We start from the raw sequence: 17,043 nt of genomic DNA on the forward strand, positions 1-17,043 counted from the left end.
GTTCCTGGACTCAATGAGCAATTGCTGGAGCTCCCCAGAATAAAACTGCCTTGATAAAGAGCTGTGAAACAGCACCAGTTGCTTTGTGACAGCAGGGTATTAATGGAAATTGTTCCAAAAAAAGAAATTGAAACAAGAGTCTCTAATGCATTTGCGTTTCTGGCATGATCTCAGAGGAACTGAGGAATCCAGGCTGTGGAATCCTTCCAGCCGTCAACAAGAGAAAATAAAGAGAGGAAAAAGATATTTAGAACTGGCCTGTAGTGGGAAAGCAAAGGAAGAACTAAGTTTTGTGGCCATCTATGTACATCTGATGACAGCTGCTAGTGATGTGTATTACCCCCCTTCCTCCTGTAAATGATTTGGAAGGATGGCTGTGCCACCTGGGACATGGGCTGCCCTTCAGCTGCTGCCAGGGCACTTGGGCAAGGGGAGTTTGCAGCCAGCCTTGAGTCTTTTCCTTAGATTAGTTTTGTAAGGACAGTTCCTCAGCAGCCTTTCTCCAGTACCAGAACCTCCATTTCTCAGCCTGTTCAAACACTTCACTGTCCACAACCTCCTAATCCTGTTAGGATTTTCAGTCTCAAACTAGAAATTTAAGTCTTGGAAATTCCTCAATTTCTTCAAGGCAACCTGTTTTTCTCTTTACCATCTTCTCCAGCTGCAGATAGCACTCACAAGTATAACTGACTGGCCTTAACATGTCTACTTAAGTTCATAGATTTTAGAATAAATAGCTGTTTTGCAACTGCTGTTTAGTGTCTGCTTCAGACCACAAGGAGACAAATTATTCACAAATATCTAACTGAATTTTGCTACAATTTTAGCTGAAGAAGGAGAATGAAGAGACAGATTTGAAAATGCAAAAACAATAGGATTTAGTTTTTGAAATTCAGAACCATTTCATTTTTAAGCCAATATTTTCACCTTTCATTTTGACGATTTAAGTATTTTCCCTTTTTTTTTTAACCCACACCAAAAAGTAAAACACAAAGGTTGAAACTTAGAGTGAGAAAAAAAAACTAACCCACATTCTCCTGTAGATTGAAGTTTTCATGTTGCTCTTCCTAACCAAATTTACGATTGGAAAAGCCCAAGTCTTTTTTCTTCATCCCTCCTAAGTCTTACCAATGGTGTTTTTATTTGTTTGGCCTCCATGTTACTCCTTTATGGTTTTGCAGCAAGTTTTTTCAGGTAAACTGGAAATGCAGATGCCAGGAGTTGATGAAACCTTCATGGCAGAGTCTCAAAGATTTCATTTGCCCAGTCCCTGTCCTCAGTCTCAGTCCCTGAGAAAATGACTCAGAGCCACTTGAGCTCCAACTCCCCAGACTCCCTCCTCTCAACTTTCACAAATTACTATAATTATTTTACTTTTAAAAATTAAGTTAAAATTATTTTTCAGAAACCTGAAGCTCACAAGCTAACAAAGATTTTACACCTTTCCATATTTGCTAGTGCCTATAATTGACAGTTTTCTGTCAAGTAAAACAATTATCCACCTGTTTGCAGAAAAAAGTATTAACAAACATGCTCAACACGGCTTTGTTAGGCAGAACATTTCACACCTCATTATTTAACTGAGGAGTTAGCCTGGTGTTCAGTGTACAGAATTCCTGCTGATTCCAGTAGAATAAGCTATTTGTATGCCCCAAAATAATTATCATGTCATATACATTACAGATTCAATTAATTCACTACACAATATTAAAGTCCAGATTTCTGAGTTCTTCCTGAATCAGGTGGATTTGCAGCTGGGACTTCCCATTTCATGCCATACTAACAACTGTTCTCCAGGTCTGAAGACCAAGAGGGACCTTTCAAAATAACAGGGTCAGAAATATTTTTTTAGGGAGTATTCAGACAATACTGAACTTCTCTGTTATTACAAATGGAGTTTTTGGAGCATAGCAGTTCACAGCAAACCAGTCCTTCTGTTGCAGTTTTTCAAAGATCTATCAGCACAGTAAGAGTTCCAACTTTTAGGAGTTTGGGGTATATAAGCATCTATGCCCACACATTCTATTTTATCATTTATAGAAAGTCATTCTCATTTTCTACAGTGTTCTAGTTATTATTCCTAAATTAGGAGAGCATCAGATACAAGGAGTCTTCTCAAAACAACCCAATTTCCATACCAAGCTGCCAATTTTCCTTCCTTCTGATTTACTGTGTTGTTTTTCAGATCCAAACTATGCAAGATAAGCATCAGTTATCACTACAGTCGTAGGGATGCTGCTATGGTTCTGCTTGTAGGTGTGCATTTATTTATTTATTTCCCAAACCATTACCCCTGACATGAACAAAAGGAGAGAAAAGCTCAGTTTCTGATGATCCCACTGCTCCAGCCCCACGACACCCAGCACAAGTGCATTAGACAGAAAGGAACCATTGTACAGGAGCAACATGTGAGGCAACACCTTGGTGGGGCCAGGCAGGGATCCAAGTGACAAATAGCATCTTACACAGATGGAAAAGGTCACTGCAATGAAAGCAACCTGGGGAACTGGGAGCAAGTGAAGCATTGCTACAGACTGGAAGAAAACACAAAATCCAAACAAACGGAACAGAGCAAGAGACAAAATTTCCTTCACATGTGAATGTGGCAGAATGAGCTGTGGAATCATTTTGGGAGCTGATAAAATGGAACAAGACTCCCTCTATGCCTTGACGTGAAACAATCGGAAAATTAAGCATTTACTCAGGCCAGTGATTAACTTCTATAAACATTCAAAGTCCACAACTTTCCGTGTAACTACTTTCTGTTTCTGAATATCTGCCTTAAATGGTGACTCTTTTTTTCTGAGAATCTTAAATTTTGAACTGTTTTTTAATAACCAATCTGTTTGGTTCATTTGATTAACAAAAAAGGATTTATTAACAAAAAAGTCTGTCATTATAGGTTTATATTGAGAGGATCTATAGAAATATGACTATTAGGTTTAAATCTGAGTAAAACTTTTGCTGTTGAATTACTTCTTATTTCGACAAAATGCTCTCAGATGGTTTTATGAGAAAGCACCTAAAAAGTCTGAGCACTGTACTGAAATTGTATTATTTCAGATTGTGTTTTCAATGTAGTATTCTCAAAAATCTGTCAGAAACATGAATTATTCATATTTGCAATTTAATAAAAAGGGCTGTGATTGGTTGATTTCCTTCCTTGAGGAAAAAATAGCCCCTCATCTGTAGTTTTAGTCTGCAATCATTTCCAACATTGTGGGAATTACAAACTCCACAGGAACTGGATCAGTTCAGGACTTGCACTGGATTTCCTGACTCCTTGCAGTGTCAGCTGTGCACAGCCACACCAGGGCAGCCACGGTGTGAGCACAGAGCATCACCAGAGAGCCCCATCAAACACCACGCTCAGCTCTGAGTGCAGCCCATCTGAACAGCTGCTGGTTCTCCCAGGAGAAATTTGTGTAACCCTGCACCAACATAAAGCAGCTGTTTAGTGGAAGAACCACAGATTTTTATTACATTCCCACCGTAGCAGTGTCTGCACAAGGTAGCTGAAGTTGAGACTGTAAGAAAGACAAAATCCTGGTCTGCAGAAGCATTCAGCAGCAGAAGATGCAGAGATGCAGGCACAGGAGTCATCCTTACAACATGGCTCATGTATTTGAAAAGCTGGGTTAGGAAGTACCAGGAAAGGACAATTTGCTTGGCTGAGCTCTGTTTTCAGCTGTTTTCACCAATAAAGCTGTATGAGCAAACCATTTTAGGGCACGTGCTCCCAGAGGGCAACAGGGCTGTGGCAGGGAAACACAAAGGGAAAAATATTCAGAGTAAAATGACAGAGTCCAGATTTCTCTCTGTTTTTGCTGAAGGGATGTTGCAGACATGCATGGGAGAACTGCCAGGCAAAGAGTCAGGCATTAATAGGGCAAGAAAAAAAATAACATAGAGAATAATTAGTAACCACTGATCAGTTTCTCCAGTGATGTGCTGAAGTTTCCCATCTCCTGTACTCTTTAAAATAAGACTGAGTATCTTCTGAAGGAAAAAAAAAAAACCCAATTTTGATTGGTTTCATCATGCTTTATATGAAGACAAACTCAGTTTCTAGAGATGTTAATGTGATAAATAGGTGACATATATTTACAGTTTGCCTGATAAGATGCTAATATGTATAATCATATTAGAAACAGGTATCAAAACTGTAAATCCATTAATGTAATTTTATAACTAGGGAGTAATAATTAAGCACTAGATAAATGCACAATTTATCATTTAAATAAACCAGAAGCGTATGGCATATCAAAATCAGAAAATCCATAAGACAAGATATTGACTCAGATGAAAAGCGCCTCCTTGCTTTCAAGTGTTTATAATGGCACTTATTTGGATTAATAGGGAGAAAGAAGGAAGTTATTAAACTTACTGCTGTTACAAAACCAACCAACCAAGCCACCCACAGAACCTTCTGTATACAAATATTGCAAAATATTTTGAAAAAATGATACCCTAAATTTTAGGTTCTCTACTTTGTAGCCCATGAAGTGCAAACAATTTGCATATGCTCAATTCTTCACTTTCAGTCAGCTACCAAACTGTGTTGGTAGGCAGCTAAAAACATGAAATGTTTTCTAAATGTTGCCTTTCTACATAAGGAGCAGCACTATCCACTATGGAAGTTGTCAGGACTGTGTCACTGCCAATGAAAGGGAGAGGCAGTTCAGAGGATTTAAAACTCTGTACCAAAAGACAAAACTATCAGAAAGCCCAAAAGGTTCTTCCCACACAGCATCACTTACAGCAGAGACTGTTATCAAGAACATTTTTAGCCTTTTCTATGCACAAAGGAAAAACATACAAGCAGCATCTGGACTCAGCATACAAAAGAAAAAGAAGAATAAAAAAAGATATTTTCTGCTTATAGTTGCAGTATCCTCAGTGCCTTTCAGTTTTCAAGCGAGGTACCAAGTCTAGGCACTGATTTTCTTGGTGCAGTGACACTGAGCAACAATATTGAGCCTTTAAGTTTCAAAAGCTTCAACAGCTTTCCAAAGTTTCCCAGTTATTGGTGATCTCTAAGAAGCTGCCACGAGACAGAACAAACATTGGCAATGAGAAAAGGCCTGACTGGCCACAGGCACTGAGCTGTGTCCCAGCCATGAGGGAAGAAAACAGCAATACACAGAGAAATGGAAACTTGGGAAGTCTGTGCTGCAGCTGCTTTGCTGGGAAGGCTTTTATTGCTACAGGGGTTCCCAGTTCAACACATTTACAAACCTTAAACAATCAAAAACAGCTAAAAAAAAAAACCTCTCCAACTCTCAAAACCATGCTAAGCTTAAAAAAAAAAACAAACCATAAAGCAGAATTCAAATCTGTTCTCAACTCTACAACTTTTAGTAATTCATTATCATTTTTATTACCATAGAACCTTCTGTTTGAGATTTGATTGTTTTTATTATGAATTCATAAATTAATAAATAGAATGTTTCTGCCATATCAATATCTTGAATCATGTCTTCGGGCAGAAATTCAGACATCTGCAGGCATCATCAACACAGGGTACAGAGATTAGCAGCAGCAATAATATCAGTAATAGTTGCAGCAACATGGAGCTGATACTTTTGAAAAAGTACACCCTTCAGTTTCAGTGGGAAAACATTGTTCATGCTGTTCCTTCCATTTCTAATTCTAGTTCTAAGCTCTAAAATTAAACTCCGTGCTCAAGAGATGCAACAGAATGAGAATGTTATTGGTCATTGAGGATTTAGAGAAGTATTAGAAACAAATTTTGAAAAAAAAAAAATTTATTTAAAGGCCTTGCTGCTACATCCACGCACTGTTTAAATGACACGTGTACGAAGACACTCTTGCTTACAGCCTCAAAGCTAGGCCAGGCTCCACAGCAGAAACCAACACATAATTTACTTGTAATTTGGAAACAGGAACAGAAATGATCAGTCTATCACCCTTTTTCTGCATTGCTGTAAAGCAACATCAGAAGAAAGCTCCTTATGGCATTTCCTTGTGAATACATTGAGTAAGAAGCACCCTTTCCCAGGAGAATTGTGTACATAGCTGGATTGCAGGGCTGCCCCTGGGAGACAGTTATAGGAAAGCACAGGAAATAACTTAGGAACCCCAAGCCTGGAACCTTAACAGATTTTAACTCTTGCTACTCTAAGCATAACTTGACAAATTCTACAATGTAATATGATAAAAGAGGTTCCAAAAGATGCTGTTGAAATCTTAATCATATACAGCAGTTAGGACCAGAAAGTGATGGTGAAGGAGGCCAAAATTTTCCTTCTGATAACTGTTCCACCCTACCTAATGTCAGAAGTGATGCACAGAGATCAAACAAAACAAAACCAAAAGTAAACAAACACAAGAGCAAACAACAAGCAGCAGAGTAAAACAACACCCTCTCTCCTGGCCCCAGCTGCAATATTGATAAGGGGAGGAAGGCTCCAATTCCTTTTCTCCCTTGTTGCTGCTCTTCCCCCATTACCTATTGAGCTATCCAAACTCTTTTATTTGGTCTCTTAAGTAAAACAAAAGCAATCATTCCAGAGGATTTAAAAAGAGAAATAAATACAGCTATGGATTCTCAGTTTTTGTGGCTGCCAATGTATTTTCTGTCCTGTAGATTGATAGGTACAGAAAATTGAGGTTTCCATTCAGTAGGGGGTGATGCTTAATCACCTAAAGGGATGTAATCAGTTTTCTATTAATTTATTTCTAAAAGATGACAATAGTTCTGCATTTTGGTTTGCATTATAGAGTAGAAACTGGAAATATTTCTTTATTTGATGCCAGACTGTAAGAGGACTATAAAACAAACACTTTCAAGCACTCTCAGAAGAGGATTTAAAATAAGTCCTTCAGCTACAGTGCATTAATGAAAGTTCTGGCTTCTTTCAGAAAAGATTTTTACAAACGAGATTAAACAGCATGAAGGTGGTGGTAATTACACATTAATAATAATGAAATCCTATAGACAGATAGTATCTGTGAAACACAGGAGATCCATCCAGATATTTATACTGAAAATAATGAATATTGATATTTTACATGATATTTCCACACAATAGGCTCATAAGCAAAAGGAGTCTTATTCTTTATTCCAGTTCTAACTAACAGACAACATTAAAGAACAACAATTATTTCCTTCAAGCCAACCTGTTTCTCTTTTCTTCTCTTCTTGCTGCCAAAACTGCCAAAAATCAAAGCAAACCCTGTCTTCCAAGCAGTGTCCAAACTACTCCGTGGGCAGACATCGTTACATTGAGCCAAATGCTTTGTATCACTGTTTCTGAGCCAAAAAAACACATTAACACCAAAAAAATGGGTACCATCCCCCTTCCAGTTAAACTCCAGCAAGTTCTTAGGAACCATGACAACATCTAAACCACAGTTTGGAATTTTCCCCCAAATCAAAACACTCCAGAGATCATTCTGCTTCTATTTTCTTATTGTTAGAGTAGTTGAAGCTGATTAATGTGTCCAATTATGGATCCAATATACGAAAACCTAACATGTGAGTAGGTCTATCCTGTGTCTTTTACTCGGACTGAAAAATGAACAAACAAATTGGTTTTGTGTTGTGAGTTCAAAATTTGGTTAAACAGCAATAAATCCTCTCTAGTAAAGGCAAAGGTGCAAACAACAAAAACCCTTCTCTTTCTTCCACGTAAGGTTGAAAACCAGCCTGTTACATTGTATTTTGACTGAAGCCATTAAAATGGCTTCAACAAGCTGAGTCACCTTATAATACCAGAAAAAAACAAAAACAAAAACAAAAAAAAAAAAAAAAAAAAAAAAAAAAAAAAAAAAAAGCACAAACAAGAAGAAGAAATAAACCTATTCCTATTGTTAGCTGTAAGAAGCCATCTCAGGAAATGGTATGGCAGGAACTGACCTTCTTTTAAAAAGAAAAAAAAAAATCCCCTAACTTTTAATGGCTAAAAGGTCTCATTTCCTTCTACAATGTTTGTGTTTTTCCAAATAGTATCAGCAGGTGCACCAGATTTCTAAAACCTCTTGTCCTTCATCACTTATAATTGTGCTGCATATTATATTAAGAAATACAAGCAGAGGAATCTAAGTGATGGGAGTTCAATTAAAACCAGCATAATATCTTGTTGCATAGAAAATGATTCTGCAACTGAAACAGGTTCTAATGAGAGAAAAAAGGAATACATTTTCACCTATTTTTAATTACACAGAACTTCCTCAAACATGGTTTTTAATAATATATTCCATTAGGTTAACATCATATTTAAAGAAAGTGCATTTTCTGATTTCAAGTTTGATTTTGAGCAATTATTGTGTCATTGTTCTGCAGTAGAAAGGTTGAATTCATTTACTCTGTGGTTATGCTAGTTATGATTGATGTCGCTTCTCCAAATGATAAACCAATCACCCCGATGATGTAATGTCATTTTAAGAGTGCTATAATCACATTTCTCTCAAACTGGGAGTTCTGATGAGTTCTAACAAAGATTTATTGTAGATTAAAGGCCTTCATAATATCAACAATAGATTGCTCATTTGATAGAATATTTGATTGGGTAATTTTTTCAGGCAAATGGTTTTTGCCATTTATATTAAGCATGGCTCTTGTGAAGGGCACAGGGCAACACATGTGGATGAGTGGCTCCTCATATCCAAAATGGTTCATCTTAAACCTGTTGAGGAGCCACCTGTAATTACAGAGCTTGAAGCAAGAGAAGTATCCAATCAGACAAACAAGAGGAAACTTCTATAGTGTAATTAGTAGAAGACACTGGCAAATATTTCATATTCAACATGTACTTTAAAGACTAGGATAGAAATATTTAAATAAGAAGCTAGAAAATGATAGCAAAATTTTATGATTGAAGACTATCTGGGATCTAAGCCTTACATGTAAGCATCTACAAATCTTCCTTTTCAACCCAAGCCCAAATTTAAGCAAAATATTTACATTTCATTACTGTCGCTCAAATTAAAATGTCTGGATCTATATTGCCAAGTTTCCAAAGGAATTATATTAATTAAAAAGAAAAAGAAAGAAAGGAAAAAAACATAACCAGAGCATGATCAATGTTTTTTTTGTCATGTAGATGGTAAAAGCCACTCTGAAAATCTTTCAATGATAATGATAAGCCACAAAAAGTAGTAACTTTCTCCAATTCAACGTATAAGTCCTTATCTGTCGTATTTTCTTATAAGCTCTACAAAGAAACATTGTGAGAACTAAAGAAAAAAGTGACACCACTAGGAAATGCTCATTATTTTCCAGAGGATCCATTAAGTCCAGAATAACTCATGCTACAGAACACTCTGTGATGATCGAGCCATTATGCATGTGTGTATGGTAAAGAATATAAAAAAAGGATACCTGCATCTTATATCCTGAAAATTAAAAGTCATTATATATTATATGACTGCTTAATAAAGACATAAATGAGATATGTGGGGAAAAAAGTGTTAAAATGTAGAATAAATAAAGCAAAGCCAATCAGAGAATGCCAAAAAGGTTCCTTGGGTCAGCCCATAGCAACAAATGTTAAACACAAAGCTTTTAAGGATACAAAGAAACAGTGATTATGATTTAAAATGAAACTCAAAGAGCTCTTCCAGCAAATTTTCTGACGTTGTTTTACTGCCACTTCCTTCATTTGGCTTCCTAAGAAAATCCATGCTGGTTCCCTCAGTCCCAGCAGTGGCTGTAATTACCAAGTACTCAAGTATCCACCAAGTCTCCTTTTTTAGCTCACATTCCCTGACCTTGATTTTCTTCTCCTTATTTCATCCCTCTCCCATTTTCCTTTTTCCATTCCCCTTTAAAATCTCATCAACTGCTTGATCCACCACACCTTTTAGACACTGTTCTCTCACCCTTTATTCCTTCCTTCAGCTGTGAGCACTCCCTGTTCCTGAGCTCTGACAAGGCAAGCATTCCTCCCTGCACACAGGTAATGATCCATCACCAACCCAGCAACCAGAGCTGCTTTTCCCATGAATATCCCTTTACATTTCTCTGCCCTAAGGTCCCCTGTCATTTTATTTCCCTCTTATTTGGACTCACAGGTGCTTTTGTGATTCTCCACAAGCTGATCTTGTTCTTAGCACTCTGTCATCACCTACTTTCCTACTCCACCATCTTCTCTGAGTATTTTAATGTCCTGTGAAAGTTCATCGGGGAGCTCCAACTTCTGCTCACTGTCTTTCAAATAACTGCTCACCATGCAGGAACCTCCCCTCTTACCCTGTGCTAGGTTAAATGCTTCCTTGAAGGCATTTAGTGACAGATTTTGCCGAGACCCTTTTGAAAACACAAAGACCCTTCAATCAGCTGGATCACCCTTTTTCAGAAATGGCTGAGCCCTGCAAAATCCTCTTGAATGTTTCTAAGGCATGAAACTACACTGACTCAAAGATGAATTACACCCACTTCCTGACCCCCTCCCTGCTTCCATGGCTTCTACAGAGTTGCCCATTACAGATTTTGAGACCTGCAGCTCCCAGATCACCCTGAATGTCTTAAAACCCCCTCAAAAGTGGCATCATATTTTCCAATACACTCAAGGAGCAAGGAAGCACACTCAATTTCTGAATTATTATTTCTTTGTGCAATTATATTTTAACATACCTGAACAGGGTTAAAGGATAATTCAGGATGGAAGGAGCCCCAGGAGGTGCCTGTCCCAGCACATGTTGCAGTTGAGCCAGCCACAACACACAGAGTATCATCATACAGTATCAGAAGACTTCATGCACCTGCCCTCCTTGTTCTTCAGCCCAACCTTTGATACCCTCCTGTTGATGCAGTGCCCCTGTGTGCCTCTGTCCCTTTGGTGGTTGCTCAGTGCCCCTGGGCACTCCATGGCTCATTGCTGTCAGTGCTGCTCACCTGCTTCTCACAGCTGTGCCCATGGGGATGAGGCTGGGCCCAGCCCCATCCCAATCACCTCAAACTGTGTGCCTGCAGGTGCCCAGTCCAGTGCCCTGCCAAGCAAAGACAGCTCTGAGGTCAGAGCAAGTAGCTCAGGATTTCAGCCAATCTGTTCTTGAAAGCTCCAAGGACAGAGGCTGCACAGGCTCCCAGGGCCACCTGCTCTAACCCAGTGCTTAGGGAAAAAATTATCCCTAATGTCCACTCAATATTCTGTTTCAAATTCTGCTCCCTGCTCACCCTCCCACCGCACCCCCAGCCCCTGTTAAAGAGGGGGTGTTCAGGTGTGCTGTGTGCACACCACAGTCCCACACCACACAGAACCTCCAGTGCTGCTCAGAGCTGCCTCATTACAGCAAAGAGACCCCTTGGGCAGACCAGAAACTGCATAGAAGCTATAAACCTACTGTGTTCAGTTAAATAACACACAACATGTATCTCTAATAATAAAAAAGAAGGTGCTAGAATAGCTTCTTCTGATTTGTCTGTATTTCTAAAAAGGGACTGCATCTTCACTCCTCAGTTTTTGGCTGTCAAAATGAAAAGTCAGCACCTACTAATAAAAATTAAAATAAAAAAAATGAAAAGAGGGAAAAAAGAAGAGAGAAACCCCTAGGCACTACAGATTCCATGACTGATAGAGCTGCAAATGTTTTAAAACAGTGGCCTGAAAGACAAGAATTAATTTGCTGAAAAATAGCAGATCTTAGTTAAACGTGACATTGCAAGTACAGAACCAGACAGATTCAGAAACAAGAACAGACACAGACTGGCAGAAGCAACATGCATTTTTAGATACAAAATCTCATCACCAAGTGATAGATTAGATTAGCCCATGCAGAACAAAGAACCATTGTGTGTACATTTCTCTCCTACCAGATGCAAAAAGGAGCAGGAAACCTACTTTGAAAAATAAAACGCTCTGATGACAAACACTCAATAATATTTTTTACACAGCTCCTACCATACTTCAAACTAAAAATCTCTCTATAGTAAAAGGAAGGAACACCGTATATGATGGATTGCATTTCCAGGAATTTTCCATTAAATAAACCAGTAAGATTTTCTTTGCCCCATTTCTGTAGATGCTCTCAATTTTCTGCTGATGCAGGAACACATTTGCACATTCAAAAAGAAGGCATAAAACTGGCACAAACATGTCACAAACAAACTCCATATGTTTGCAATTTTCTTACCACTGCTGGAAGCCTGCTGTGGCCCTGAACACGCTCTCAGCAGATATGAATTAGGAGAGAACTCCTCATCGGGATTGGTGTCCATGATTTGATGGGACGTGTTGCTGTCTAGCAATGGCATCTGGCAGCTAACTGGTGGAGGATTATGAGAACTGGGCAGCTGGGCAGATGGGAGAAGGCTAGACGAGGATGTAGGTGGAATGGGACGACCTGGGAAAGAGGACAGAGGGATCAAAGGTCAGCAGTGAGTGCAATGAAAAAACCCCACCAGCCAAGTCATTGCACTGTAACTGTCCATGGTTATGCTCCATTACTGCCATGCACAGCCCCCCAGTCTCCCCACTGGTACCAACCTGGCCCTTTGTATCACATTTCCTGAAATTACATCACATCTGTACACCTCTTAAAATAATAGTAGTGTGCTGATTGATTTTTTTTTGGTTTTTTAACCAGGAAAATTGCTGCAGCACAGGAACCTCTCAGAGGCAGGAAACAGCCCTACAAGGGCCTTCATCAAGCTAAGAATGCTGTGGACCTTCCCAGATCCCACTGAGAGATGTGACAGGAGGGGACAGCAGGACTGAAAGGCAATTATTCCACTTTAGAGATGGGCAAAAGCTGGAATCTGGGCTGGCAGCTCTCAGCTCTGCTGTCCTTCCTCTCCCATTGCTTTCTTCACCAGAGCTGTAGGAGCAGAATTTCCTGCCCAGCCAGGTTAATACCAACCCTGAAGCTCAATCCTTAATGGGCATAAAATACCTCAGCCCACAGCAACAATATGGTCTTGGTCACACAAAGCAGTGACATCAAGTCAACAACAAAAATGTTCACAGTTATGCATCCTATTCTTTTGTGAACTCCCATAACTTTACATTAATCCATTTCACCAAATGCACACACGAAGATGGGGTTTTTTTATTGTTGTGGGTTTTATGCCTTTTTTTTTTTTTTGCTTGCAAGTTTATCTAATGCATTGAAGAAATTCTTCATGCATAATTTAAATGTAAGAAAATATGACCTTTGTGATACTGCCAAAGTCTGTAAGGCAGAGATGTGCTACAAATGCTACAAATGTTAAAACACAGCAAAACTACATAAAATGGCATATCTTTATTTCCATCATTCTTAAAGAAAGAGTAGCAGAGAAAATACACACTGATTTCCTCTAAGTTATACCTTCATTGTTTTGAATTGAGGACTCCACACTTTATATGAATTACCCTAAGGTTTGTACCATTAGGTAAATACACGGAATCACATATGAAATTCCAAATGAGGGGGGTAAAAAAAAGCAGGAAAATGAAAAGTTCCAGCTCCCACATATAAGTTATATTTGGGATGCAGCAATCAACCAAAGGCACACATAGACACTGAAAAACCCCAGCTTTGTACTGCCTGGTACCAGCAAATAGCATGAAGTACTTTCTTCCCTTCAAAAACTTTTGAAATGTAATAAATACCAGAACACAGGCAAGTGACTTTTAGGATTATTTGTTATTATTATTTTTAGCCCTGGATAAATTGATAAGACTGAATGACCAAGATATTATATGACAGAAATGGATTTAAGCTACTCCATATTAACTCCCACCTGCAATTGTTTATGCTACAGAAAATTCAATATGCATTGAATGTTTTCATTGTGGACTTGCATTTGTGAGGAAATAATTCTAATATTGATGATATGAATAATTACTGTTATTATTTATGATTATGCTATTCTTATGAAATACTACCCTGAATATCCTAAACATTCCAGGGAAGTGATTGAGCAAGACCAGCTTCTAATTATTTCTTTGCAATGTGCAGAAAGAAGCAGAGAGGCTGAGGCTTGACACACCTCTGACAGGAACGTGACACTTGTGCCCACTGTGTGCATTTAATTTTCACATATTCTGGCTCTGCTTCAACACTGTGAAGCTGAAAGAAGCAGCTTTATAAATTCTAAATCTGCACTGACTGCATGTATCATATGGAAATATATTACTATACTATAAAACTGTTGGATGTGTGAGGGTATGAGATGGAGGAAAAGATTTTTTCCTTTTGTGGAAACTACATATGGTATTTTAGAGCAATTTTTGCAGAATACATTGAGAAATGAAAGAAACCCTCAAACCTTAAGAATTCTTTTGTCGGGAATGCTAATGACATTGTTGCCATCGTGAAATAATACAGCCCAAATCCCTGCAGAAAAGGCAAAATGTCTAATTACTACAGCTCTGTTTTTAGTTGAGTGGAATCAGAAGGTATGAAGCTGTTAAAATGTGGCATCATTTTGGTGGGAAGTTGGCTCCTGAGGAAGATCTGCCCACAATCACGTGCTAATGGCAAAACCTGTGAATGCCTGTGAACCTACTGCCAGTCCATCCTCTGGTTAGACTGCTTAATAAACAGGAATTTGAATTAAACCTTTTCTTGTGGTTGGGACATTCTTGGTCTATCAAGCTGCATTTTTTTTGCATCTACTGAACATTAAACTCCCAGTACAGCCTTACCCTCTTTGAGGGACTCTTAAAAAACATTGTCTCTCTCTCTCCACTCCCAGCCCCTGAAACACACAGGATCTCTTACAACATCCAGCTTTTTTTGTAAAATTTGGTGGGAAGTGAATTGAAAAATTACTGAACAGGAACAGAAAGATACCATTAAGCTTGTTTGCCTTAAGAAATTAATCTAAGGGGTAACTATGTGTATTACCACAGTCAAGAGAATGGCTTGTGAGAGTCCCAAAGCGTGGGGATGCAGTTAGGCTATAAAGAGCATGATACATGTCATTTATTTATTACTCTACACTCTTAAGTGAGAAATAAGGGGTTTGATTCATACTTACATGAATATCTTGGTCAAATAAGTTCAGTGTAACATTTAAAAGAACAGACTAAGCTTTGCAGGTTCTATAAACCTGAGCTCCTTGTCAGACCCATTCATATGTCTACAGACATCCCAACAGTCATATTCTGAAACTTCCCAGCTCTTTAAAATATTCTAAATTTCCATTGCTTCTCAATGGGATTTGCATTACCCTACCAGTCTATAATAATACTGTGACATATGATAACATCATATTCTATTACACTGCTGTTTTCAAAAGTTAAATCATAACAGAAGTTCCTACAATTTGTCTTCATATAGTAATATATTAAAGCTTCTCTGAGTAATTTTTTTATCTAGGTGATCATTGACAGAGCCTATGTAATGGATACTTACAGTGACAGCAATAATGTAATTGTGCAACACAGTCAAAGAAACAAACCAGATACAAATGCTACAAAGGGAACCAGGCTTAAAGCTGATATATTTAATTTTCAAAAGGGAATTGTATCAGTTATTTCCCCAATATCTGTTCATATGCATGTTCATACTGCATATACTCATGCATGACAAAGGCTTGTACAGATACTGAATACAGCATTCGTAAGGCATTTTTCAAAAAGCAAGCAGCCAAGAAGAAAAAACAAATTTCCTCTCCTCCCACCTCTTTCTCCTGTCATTTATCTTATCTTCCTTTTTAGAGTGAAAAAGAAACATGGTAACTCTTCATTCAGATTTGGGCTTGCTTTGGGCTTCTATACCACACAGCACCTCAGGCTGCAAGGGCCTTCTTTACTCCTCTTTTCACTTATATTTCATTTTCCTTTTAAATCAGTCTCACATTTCTTCACCAGTCCAGGAATTTTTATGAAACTATTCCTCAATTACTGATACACTTTAAGTCCTTAAGGCTTAAAATCTGCTGTAGAACCTACATTCAGAAATCAGGCCATGCTCACAGCTGGTAATGTCTCAGACAGGGAAGAAGAGTCCTGTTCATCTCAATCACAATAACACATTGGGAAAAGAGATACTTCAGTTGCTATTAGCCTGAAAGACCACAACATCACCAGAAGGACAAAAAAAAAAAAAAAAAAATACAAGGGAAAAAAAGACTGCCTGCAATCACTCCCAGCATGAATATACATAAACAAGAGACACAATCAAAGAAGAGATGCAAGCTGCTCATCAGTTACTGAAGGACATTTGAGATACACTTTTCATACTCTCTGTTCTTCCCCCTTTAAAGGACCTATAGGGTTTTGTGGATAAATAAAGCCCACGTGTGTGTAATACCCTGGCCTCTATATTACACCATGGTGCATGACAGGAAACAGGGAACCAAAAAAACCCCCCTGGAATTTAACAATTTTGTGCAGCAATCATGGAAATATGCATTCCAAAATGTGTGTGCACATATTTATATATTTTTTATATACTGAAGTATATTTACCCACACAACTCTAGATAGACATGCATAATATCCAAAACCATACATTATTTTAACATGTCTAAAGATGAGTCCAGACTCCTTAAATAGCTATTTTGCTATTAATTTGGACAGGAGGGAAGATCACAACGTATGTGCTGCCATCTCACACTCTTAAGTTACTCATTTCAGTAAGTCCTGTCATTTGCCACCCCTGAGTCCCAGGGGTGGTAAACACTGATGTCAAAGCTTATTGTATCTGCAATGGAATTCTCAAGTTTTTTCCATTAGTGAATCTCTCTTCTAAGGATAGACACGTGTAGCAAACATCTGTGCAGAGTGTTCAACCCTGTGCATTTTCAGCATGAATGTCACATACCTAAGCAGCATTGATAACTTACATTTATGAGAGAAAATCTTCCTATATGTAGAGGCTTTTATAAGCAAGATCAGCTTTCAAATTTAAACAGCTGTTAATCTTCACAATCAAGGGGTTATGATAGAACTGTTCTGTTCTTCTCTAAGGATATCTGCCAGCCAAGCAGCCAATAAACATAAATGCCCTGTAAAAGCTAAATTAGTCACATATGTTGCTATCAATAAAGCCCCTTTGTTCTACAGCTCTGGTCACAAGGACCAGGGCTCAGATAGAAAAGATATCCCAAGCCAATGTCTCCCTGTGCAATCCTTGTCAGGTTAGA

At 38.3% G+C, this 17,043-nt stretch overlaps 1 protein-coding gene across 1 annotated transcript in view; it reads right to left on the reverse strand.

The window, feature by feature from the left end:
- TENM2 (teneurin transmembrane protein 2) overlaps nucleotides 1-17,043 on the reverse strand; it is a 553,850-nt gene that overhangs the window by 210,171 nt on the left and 326,636 nt on the right. Inside the window, exon 4 of the mRNA XM_053956612.1 lies at nucleotides 12,100-12,309. Within this exon, the coding sequence (XP_053812587.1) occupies nucleotides 12,100-12,309 (210 nt within the window). The remainder of the gene's footprint in view (nucleotides 1-12,099; nucleotides 12,310-17,043) is intronic.

This window comes from Vidua chalybeata, chromosome 15 (assembly GCF_026979565.1).
Source record: "Vidua chalybeata isolate OUT-0048 chromosome 15, bVidCha1 merged haplotype, whole genome shotgun sequence".
NCBI lineage: Eukaryota > Metazoa > Chordata > Aves > Passeriformes > Viduidae > Vidua > Vidua chalybeata.